The 10,945-nt window shown below is 52.3% G+C and overlaps 1 protein-coding gene across 2 annotated transcripts in view; it reads right to left on the bottom strand.

Annotated features, from left to right (window-relative positions):
* Nucleotides 1–10,945, bottom strand: part of LOC138663028 (zinc finger protein 773-like) — a 226,464-nt gene that overhangs the window by 13,461 nt on the left and 202,058 nt on the right. The window contains exon 1 of one of the 2 annotated variants that reach the window (XM_069749082.1): nucleotides 3,509–3,643. The exons of the other annotated variant lie outside the window; for it this stretch is intronic. Within the exon in view, the coding sequence (XP_069605183.1) occupies nucleotides 3,509–3,598 (90 nt within the window). The 5' untranslated portion in view covers nucleotides 3,599–3,643. Of the gene's footprint in view, nucleotides 1–3,508; nucleotides 3,644–10,945 lie in introns of those variants that run through there. 2 annotated transcript variants of the gene reach the window in all.

The raw sequence follows: 10,945 nt of genomic DNA, 5'->3' as shown, positions 1-10,945 counted from the left end.
CCGTTTGTTCTTCCTGTAGATAATCCTCCTCTAGAGGAGTCTGGAGACGACTCTCTCATACAGACCCCAGGAAAGCTGGAATATTTGTGTGTATTGGGGAGTCGGGAGAGATGGCCGTCTGCCAAATGACCGTTCAGCCAACTCTTATCTCATGTGTATGGGGCCGTTAGTATTACACTGACAGCGGTGATGATACACGGCACTACAGTAGTACAGGGCATCACCGGAGCCATCAGAGGCTTGTATGTTGGATGATCGCACTGATCAGAGGGGTTTAACAAAGGGTTAAAGTGAAAAAAAATCATAGTTTCAGCAACAAGAAATATCCATCACTATATGGAAAGCAGAGTCACTGCACAATGTTAGTTAAGTCTCGTCCATAACTACTTTATTATACTCTATTATCCTGTACACAGTGGAGGAGATAGAAATCACAGGTCCGACAGCAAGAGCTGGAATTGGGCCCTCCAACGTAAAGAAAAAAAATCTATCTATATATATAAAGCTATGTGTGCGTGTGTATGTATGTATGTGTGTGTGTGTGTGTGTGTGTGTGTCTGTGTGTGTGTCAATCCACGCCCATTCCACATAGCAACCAATCAATAAGCATCTTTCATTTCACCAGAGCTGTTTAAAAGAAGCTGAGCTGTGATTGGTTGCTATGAGCAACAGTTTTCCCACTCCATAACACCTCAGCAGACACTACAAATAGAGAACAAGACCAGCACATCCAAGCTAGTGTGAACAGGCGCCATCCAAAAAAACATAGAAGTTAAAAAACTATAAAGGTTGCACCATAAATTACCAAGAATGATTACTCTAGAACATTGAAAATGCATGACATTGGTATTGTCGACCACCGTGAATAAGTGCCTCCCCATGGTGTCTCCGACGCCCTTTTTCCCAACCCCGAATAACAACATGAGTCCCAAGTTGGATATAATTGGCCACAGCGGCCTTTACTATAAACAAACAAAACATATAACCATAACATGAGCTGGGAAGGGGTTCTTGAAGCTAAAAGTCTGGTGTTAACCATGGTATAAACTAGTGGACAGGAAAACCAACCGTAGATTACTCTCAGCCGTTACCCCACAGGCTCGAGAGCACCAAAATACCCCGAAGGGTTACCATTGTACACTTCCAACTTAGGAATCTGGCCCACCGTTACCAAGATTCCCCCAAATCACCAGACCCGCAACCAAAACTTATACCAACTGAAGAATCCATATCCCGACGGATCCCCCAGGCCAATTTAGCACCAACTCCAAGGACCCCTCCCCCCGCCTACAGCCACTATGACCTGAAAACATTGTACCAACCAAGTACTACCAATCACAACAACATATAGGGCGGGTGGGCGGGACTGCTTACAAGTCCTCTGAGTGGGAAGTGACCAGCTCCCCCCCCCCCCACTCACCCCACAACCCTCTCCGGCCACAAATTGCCCTCCCCTTAGAGCGAACTCCACGCCCCCCTTATTCCTGCTCCAAACCCCGTCATGGTGGCTTCCACGTATGCCGCCCGGGAAAGGGGATGGGGCGGCTCGCTCCAGCCTGGTCTTGACATTGGTATTGTCGACCACAGTGAATAAGTGCTTCCCCAGGGGGGGTCTCCGACCCCCCCTTTTTCCCAACCCCGAATAACGACATGAGTCCCAAGTTGGATATAATTGGCCACAGCGGCCTTTATTATAAACAAACCGTACCGTGAGCTGGGAAGGGGTCCTTGAAGCTAAAAGTCTGGTGTTAACCATAGTATAAACTAGTGGACAGGAAAACCAACCGTAGATTACTCTCAGCCGTTACCCCACAGGCTCGAGAGCACCAAAATACCCCGAAGGGTTACCATTGTCCACTTCCAACTTAGGAATCTGGCCCACCGTTACCAAGATTCCCCGAAATCACCAAACCCGCAACCAAAACTTATATTAACTGGAGAATCCATATCCCGACGGGTCTCCCAGGCCAATTTAGCACCAACTCCAAGGACCCCTCCCCCCACCACAGGATACTTGACCCCCTCAAGTAACCGAGACCCCACCAACCTTAACCACTATGGCTCGTATGACTACAGCCCCAGTGCCCACAAATCAATGCCCACTGCGTTCAGATGAATGCCATCACCTAAAAGAAATTCGTCACCCCCACATTCCAACTCAAAATGGCGCACGGCGAAGCCCCCATTCCACACAACAAAACCAGACATGGCCCGATTCACCTTGATGCGGGCTTTATTAATCTTGTCCACCGACCTAGCATGCCTAAAGGATTTTCGGGGAACAATCTCTGACCACACAACAGACATTTCCCGAAAGGAAACCCATAACCTGAGTAAATCATGTTTAATGTCCCGAATCAACTCGCGACAAGGGCGAACACCCAAGTCGTTTCCCCCAACGTGCAACACCAAAATATCGGGGGGCCTGTCCAAGCGAACACCATTGTGTACTTCCTGCATGACTCTGTTCCAACCTAAGCCCCGAAACCCCAGCCACCTGATGACGGCTATGTCCCTGGAAAAGCCAAGCTGTCTTCCATCCTGTCGGACGTCTGCCTGCTTTGCGCCCCAGTACACGTAGGAGTGGCCGACAATCCAAACCAACAGCGAGAATGAACCTGGAAAATATAAACAACTTAGACAAGTGCAAACAACAAATAAATTAACCGATCAGCCCACGCCTCTCAAGGCCTCACATAACTCAGATAACGGCCGGACTCCCACCGACCTATCCTCTGTACCACCACAGGAGCCAAACCACTCAGCACCGCCTCCGTAGCAGCCCCAATCCGAAAAGAATGAGAGGCAAACCTGGAAGAATCCACACCGATGGCCTCCAAAGACTGCCGAAAAACTGCTACAAGCTGGTATTTAGAAAGAAACGACCCATCCTCGTGACACAACAAAGGCCCGTCACCACGCGGTTGAAACCTATTAAAATTCTGCCAAAAACGGACCAGACACATAACGGAACCCGGAACGGCGCCCAAAACTACCTTTTTACCCCGTCCCGCCTGATCCGTCTTAGACTTCCGAATCCAAAATCGCAGCGACCCCCCGGTAACAAAAACGTCCCCAGCCCAAAGCCCCCCTTGACGAACAGTAGTAGGAGACACCAGCTCCTCAATCCTCAAAGCTCCAAAAAATGCCAACGAAAAGGCTAGGCGAAATAGCGCAGCCTCGAAACTAGAAACACATATATCACCCAGGCGTACCCCCAACTGCTCCAACATCTCAAAAGACACCGGGCGCCTGCGATTGCCTCGGCTACCTGCTCTTCTCAACCCCCTTCGCAGCTTGTTTTACCAAAAATGACTTTGTCAAATCCTGTAGACCCCAGAGCCTCAAACCAAAAGCCAAATCCGCTATTGTCCTGTAGACCTTCGCTGCCGACCATCCCTGATTCGCGCCATGTCTCAACCATAACAACAATGCCCCCACTCGATCCTGACCCGTATCCGCAACTCCACATGATGCCAACCAACTCTCCCAAGTGCTCCATACTGACCGATAAACCGCCCCATGTACTAGTCGTCAAGGATGCTTGAATTAAAGGTTCTGCAGCCCAGACACCACGCTCCAAAGCTCCGCCCGGCATTCCAGCCCCGTCTCCTCGGCATCCAGAGCCAGTGACCGAAAACGCTCCCACTGGAAACGAGACAAAGAGTCGGCAATGCAATTATTAACACCGGGCACATGTGATGCCGTAAAATAAGCATTCATGGATAAACAAGACAAAACCAACTGCCGAAGAACTCTGATCACAGGGGGCGAAGCTGTTGTCAAACTGCTAATGGCACACACAACCGCCATATTATCACAATTAAAACAAACCCTTTTATTTTGGAAATCGTCGCCCCATAGATGCACCGCCACCAAAATCGGAAAAATCTACAACAGAGTAATGTTCCGTACCAACCCTGTTTCAAACCATTCCTCCGGCCATCTAGCAGCACACCAACAGCCCCCAAAAAGGCCCCAAAGCCAATACCGCCTGACGCATCTATATATAGAATTGTCTAAGGGTTTTTCCGTCTGTCTGTCTTTCTGTCTGTCTGTCCTGGAAATCCCGCGTCTCTGATTGGTCGAGGCCGTTTCTGATTCAGCGACGGGCACAGTATCAACGTAGATGTCATAATGGTTGCCATGGCGACGATGATGTCATAAAGGTTGCCTCAACCAATCAGCGACGGGCACAGTCTGCCGCGAATTCTGGAATCATCATTGTCCATATACTACGGGGACATGCATATTCTAGAATACCCGATGCGTTAGAGTCGGGCTACAATCTAGTCTGTAAATAAATCTAAGTCAGCGTTACCCACTTCCTCCATCAACAATCAACGCCCGTTGTAACAGGACAAAAAAAAGGTCCCAAACCTCCAAGTCGGCCTTGTGTTCAGCCGACAAATGAACAAAATGATGTGGGGCGGTAATCCCGGCCGTAGCGCTAGCCAATCTGCGTGAAAAAACCCTCCCCATTGGGATAATTCTGCATGCAAAATTCAATTTTGCCAGGAGCGACTGCACTTCGCGCAGTGGCAATTTCTTCAAACGTCTAGCGCGGGCCACCTCATTTCTCAAACCCAGCACCTTGTCAACCGGCAACCTAAACTCCCACTTCACTGAATCGATGAGAATGCCCAAGAAGGACAGATTCGTGCACAGACCCTCAGTCTTGCCTGGTGCCAGCGGGACCCCAAAACACTCAGCGACCCAAACAACCATCCTCAACAGGACCTCGCAACATTGAGACTGATCAGGACCTATGCACAAGAAGTCATCCAGATAATGAATCACCGAATCCAAACCGGACACATCCAGAACCGCCCATTCCAAAAAGGAACTAAAGGCCTCAAAATAAGCGCACGACAGCGAACAGCCCATCGGCAAACATCGGTCAACGTAAAACCCGCCGTCCCAATAACATCCTAACAATTTCACACTATCGGGGTGAACCGGCAATAAACGGAAGGTAGACTCAATATCGGTCTTAGCCAACAATGCCCCCTTACCACAACTGCGCACCCACCTAGCTGCCTCATCAAACGACGTATAGACCACCAAACAAAGCTCTGTATCAATCCCATCATTCACGGACCTCCCTTTCGGGTAGGACAGATGCTGAATGAGCCGAAATTTATTAGGCTCCTTCTTGGGGACCACGCCCAAAGGTGACACAACCAAGTCATCCAAAGGAGGAATGGGAAAAGGTCCAGACATCCTACCTAAAGCAACCTCTTTGCTTAACTTTTCCGACATGACCGATGCATGCAACTCGGCCGATCTAAGGTTCTTCAAACTCAGTGGTACCACGAAAGCCGGAGCGGGTAAGCAAAAACCAACACTAAAACCGGCCCGGAGCAACTCCGCCCTCTCCCTGTCTGGGTACCTATTTAGATAGAGGGCCATCGCGTCCAACCTCAGCGGCGTCACCCCCTTTTGAATTACTCTCTGGCTTCCCTTTTTTCTTAAAACATTTGGAAGCTCCATGGGAAGCACCGTTGCAGTGCGAGCACAAATGCTTGAACTTACAAGTTGCTTCGAACTTACACTGGTCCTCATTGAACTGCCAGCACACACCGTGTTTCTGACTGCCGGATTGTCCCGATTGACCCCCGGTTCCTGAAGAGCTACCTTGCGTAGCGCCTTGGCTGGAAGTTCCGGCCCCGCTTTGAAAGGAGTGACTAAACTTCGTTGGTGCCATCACGCGCAACCACAAACCAATGTCCTTCTGATCCCACCTGATCTCAGGACGAACCGCCTTCCGCTGCCGAAACTGTTTGTCGTACCGTAACCATGCCTGACCTCCATAGGCCCTATGCGCCTCACCTATAGAATCCATGTAGCAAAACAAAGTGGAGCAATTCTCGGGAGCCTTCACGCCAATAACACTCGCCAAAATCGTGAATGCCTGAAGCCAATTCCCAAAAGTCTGAGGAATAAGGCGCCATCTCCATTTTTCCTCATCCTCCTTTTTACTATCCTCCTTCTTACTCTTATCTAGGTTAAATTTTTCCAACGGCAAAAGCGAAAATATCTCCACGTACTCGTCTTTCCAAATGTTTTCCCGCACCTCCTTCTTCAAATGCGCCCCCAACGGCCCCTCAAAACAAACATATACCTCACCGAAACCGGCTCAGCCAACCTGCCCCGCTCCGTAGAACCGCTGCCGGACAACGCCAACCCCATATCGGACGATCCCACCCAGGCTGACAACGGGGACGGCCCTGGCCTACCACTGCCCAACCGTGACAACTAGGGTTGAGCGAAACGGGTCGAAAAGGTTCAAAAGTCGACGACTTTTGGCAAAGTCGGGTTTCATGAAACCCGACCCGACCCCTGTGTGGGGTCGGCCATGAAGTCGGCGATCTTTTGAATCTAGAATCGGAATTCCGATACCGATTCCCGATATGTTTAAGATATCGGGAATTGGTATCAGAATTCAGATTTAAGTGTAAAATAAAGAATTAAAATAAAAAATATCGCAATACTTACCCTCTGACGCGCCCTGGTACTAACCGGCAGCCTTCCTCCTTCGAATCCGCGCTTCCAGGGCCTTGCGGTGACGTCGCGGCTTGTGATTGGTCGCGCGGCCGCCCATGTGACCGCTCGCGCGACCAATCAGAAGCCGTGACGTCACCGAAGGTCCTTCAAGTGCTGATTCTTAGGAAGGAAGGCTGTCAGAAAGAAGCAGGGCACGTCCGAGGGTGAGTATATTCCTATTAGGTATATACTCACCCTCGGACGCGCCCTGCTTCTTTCCGACAGCCTTCCTTCCTAAGAATCAGCGCTTGAAGGACCTTCGGTGACATCACGGCTTCTGATTGGTCACGCGAGCGGTCACATGGGCGGCCGCGCGACCAATCACAAGCCGCGACGTCACCGCGACGTCACGGCAAGGTCCTGGAAGCGCAGATTCGAAGGAGGAAGGCTGCCGGTTAGTACCAGGGCGCGTCAAAGGGTAAGTATTGCAATATTTTTTATTTTAATTCTTTATTTTACACTAAAATATGGATCGCAGGGCCTGAAGGAGAGTTTCCGCTCCTTCAGACCCTGGGAACCATGGAAACCCAATGCACTGCATTGGGTTTCGGGTTTCGGCCGACCCCGACTTTTTTATAGGATCGGCCGATTTCACTCGACCCGACTTTTGAAAAAGTCGGGTTTCGTGAAATCCGACCCGATCCTATAAAACTAAAGGTCGCTCAACTCTAGTGACAACAGCTCCCGTACACCCGACAACAACCCCCTCACAACTCCCATCCGCCTGCATACCGACTCCATCACCCCGCTCTACATACCCCCCAACCCGATCTACAGAAATCGAAGTAGGCGTCGAAAACGCCGGGGACAAACGATACATCCTCACCAGGCTGCAGGGGAGCTGTGATCCCCCCAGCCGCAGATGCTGTTGTCGTCCAGCCGTCTCTCAATCCCGAAGCCGTCCTTGGGCCCTCTTGGACGTGAACTTCACTCCTCAATGCAGCTCCAGCCGACCTGACCCCTGCAGAGGGGACCGTGATGACTCCATCAGCCGATGGGGCAGCCTGGTGTCCTGTAGCCCCGGACCCGCCATCCGAAAAGCTGCCATCTGTCCCCACCACACGAAAGGATGCAGGCCCGGTCGCAGGTGTGGGAGGGGAATGGTGCTCCCAGGCCATGTCTTGCAGCCCCGCTGAATCTGGGGCGCTGCCCGCCGCTGCTGCTGGGATGCTCCCCTGCCGTCTCGTGCTGCCGCAGGAAGCAGGCCGCCCGGCCCGGTCATCACCGCGGCGGCCGGCCGCGACGTCGCTCCGGCCGTTCGTGGCTTTGGCGCGCGTAGGCCCCGCCCCCCGAAGTGATGGGGAAAAGGCCCGTCTGCCGCCGCAGGCCCCAGCGCGGCTGATGGATTCCTCCCAGACCGCGGCCTGCTGGGGCGCTTGTGAGCAGGCGCGTGGCCTGAAGGGTCCCCGGAGGGGCTCCGGCGCCACCGCTGGGACGCCAGGGTGAAATCGGGGGATAGGCGCTCCAGGGGCTGCACTCGCCTGGACCGCCGCTCACCGGGCCCGGCCGCCGGGGGATCCACACCACTGCCGCCGAGGATGCTGGACACCTGAGCCTCCAACCAGCCAGGAGGTTGTGACGCCGCTGCCGCCAACAGCTGCGCCAGCACATGGTCTATGGCGGCCATCAGGTAAGCGCTGGTGTCCTGCTCACAAGTCCTCTGAGCGAGAAGTGACCAGCTTCCCCCCCCCACTCACCCCATAACCCTCTCTGGCCACAAATTGCCCTCCCCTTAGTGCAAACCCCACGCCCCCCTTATTCCTGCTCCAAACCCCCTGTCATGGTGGCTTTTTCTATGGCAGTAATGCATTTTCAATGTTCTAGAGCAGGGGTCCCCAACCTGTAGCTCAGGAACCACATGTGGCTCGCGGTCCTATGAATTGTGGCTCGTGGCTGTCTGCCAGCTTGGTGTATTAGCTCCAGTTCTAACAAACAGGTATGAAGAGCACATCTCAAAATGGTGAATTTTATGAGCAGCCCTGCACAGAAGAGCAGATTTGGACGCACATTTACTTGTCTTATGGGCTTTGAGATGATGTAAGTGTGGTACGCTGGAGACAAGATGACACCACCTGTCAGAGGAGATGTTTGAAGCTGGATGTGACAGTGTCTTGGGAGTGCTTTAAAGGAGAATACTGAATGGGGGTATTGTAGGAACCCCTGGATATTTGTATACTGCTTTGGGGCAATTGATTTTTGTGGAAAAGCTTTGGTTACCTTTATGCCTGTAATGGGGGATTTGGTTGCCACTATTGTGAGGGGGGCGGGAGCTGAATGTGGCTTAAGACCCTCTCTCAAGGCTGGATGTGGCTCTCAAGGTCAGAAACGTTGGGGACCTCTGTTCTAGAGTAATCATTCTTGGCAAATAATGGTGCAACCTTTATCATTTTTTAACCTCAGCAGACACTGACCAGGTGGGAGAAATCTAGCATTCCTGGGAACATAAGCTCCCAGCCATTGTCTGCCCCCCCAGGAAGTTGTATAGCCACACATTTCCATGATTGCTGAGGCAGTAGCATAGATCAGATTATTAGTTTGAGTTATGGTGGTGGTAGGTATTGATGCAAGAGCTGCTCTATTGGTAGTGCAGCGCCCCAGAGACCTGGTCATTGCAGTATAGCGCTCTGCCACTAAGGGGAGCAGCGGTACATCTGATGGCACTAAAGAGTTATCCTGACCAGGTATCACCAGAACACATTACACTTCACACTCCGGCCACTAGGGGGAGAAAAAGGCTTTATTTATTGGGCCACTCCTCACACTGGTAAAACTAGGGGCTGGGGAGGAAGTTAGTCAGAAGCTGACTGGGTTGGAACCAGGCAACATCCCGTGACACAGGGGGGTCCCTGTCAGGCGTGGGAACCTGGCAGGTGCCTAGCGAACAGAACAGAACGTAACGGAACCGCGCCTGCACACCTTGCGGCGGTATCCTAAGAGAGAGAGACAAGAGGGGAAGAATATTGTGGAACAGTGTAAACGAGATCAGCACAAAGGAGAGCCAGTAAGAGTCGTGCCGAGAGAGGAAGGCAACATCTTACTGAGGCGCGTAGTCGGTGGCCGGATCACCGTAGGAGTAACTGACTTCAGGCCTTACTTCAAATTCCGCTGGACAGTTGATCATAGGTTGGCTGTCTACCTTTTACACCTACGAAGACATAGGGGGCAACATTGGGAGAAGGGCGTCTCTAGGGTCCTGGAAGACCTCCAAGCCTTCCCGTCAAACGGGTGGCGTCCTAGCCGTACTATATCTGGGGGACGTTAGAAACTAGCAACATCTGGAACCAAAGAACGTGAGAGAGAGAGAAAGCTGTAGAGAACGAACAAAGGAGAACAGCAGTTGTGATGACTATTCCGAATGCTCAGCCGGGTAGGACTACAACATACAGGCGCTATTGGTAGGCAACGATTTCCATCTGCGAGGGAAACTCTGGATGTGCCCGTCGGACCGGCCGGTCTCTGAGAGCCCTGTTGAACGTACTCTGGATTGAGGATCCTGAAGCCTTCAGTAAAGAGACTGCAACCTTGTGTCCTCGTTATTGACTGCGCCTTACACCATCACCATCTACCTTACTGGGAAGCCCTGGGGACACACTTCACCTGTGGGAAGTTGTACCATCCAGCTGCCATTCCATCACCCCCAGTGGACCCCACAGCAGCGTCGGTCATCCTGACCGAACACCACAGGTGGCGTCACGAACCATTGACAGACTGTACAAATCCCTTTACTGGACGCCCCTTAGCAGGGTCATGGACCGGGTCTAGCCACCGTGACAGCTTCAGAACCGAACCAGAGAGGCCCGGTACCGAGAACTCTTGGCCCTGTGTCTGGGGGCGCTCCAACTTGGCGTCACGAACAGGATCGTACTTAAGCCTGAGAAGCAGGTCATGTGTGCCTTGGAACTGTGATTGAGACGTGTTGGAATTGTGATTTACTGCAAGGACTGTGCATTGCTATTGACGCAAGATTCCCGCCAAAACTTCCGCCATTATAGCGCCACGAGGAGCGCAAGAGAAAAAGAAGGGCGTGGAAGTGGGTGTGAAAGAACTGAAGAGCGCGAAGGATAATGGCCGCCCAGTCTAAGTACTGTTGTATCCTGAGGGCGGGCCCGTCAGCCGCCGAGGTCCGCCTTCTCATCCTCTATGGAGGGTGGGGACAGTGGGGACGGAGCCGCCCCCGAAAGAGAGCCCGAGAAGAAGATCTGGAGAAGGGGACAAAGATGGCGACTCCCAGGCCACCACATGGAGACAACCCGGCCAGGCACAGGCCTGTATCGCCCGCGGCGATCCCAGAGTCACCGCCGCTGCAGGATTTGACTGCTGTAAAGCAGCCTGAGGGAAAACCTGGAGGGCGTATGCCTGATGGCTGGGTGGCCGCCGCGTTACCTGGAAGCCCATGCCC

The sequence above is a fragment of the Ranitomeya imitator genome, chromosome 2 (assembly GCF_032444005.1).
Source record: "Ranitomeya imitator isolate aRanImi1 chromosome 2, aRanImi1.pri, whole genome shotgun sequence".
NCBI classification, from domain to species: Eukaryota; Metazoa; Chordata; class Amphibia; order Anura; family Dendrobatidae; genus Ranitomeya; species Ranitomeya imitator.
This window is presented reverse-complemented; position numbering and strand designations above follow the sequence as displayed.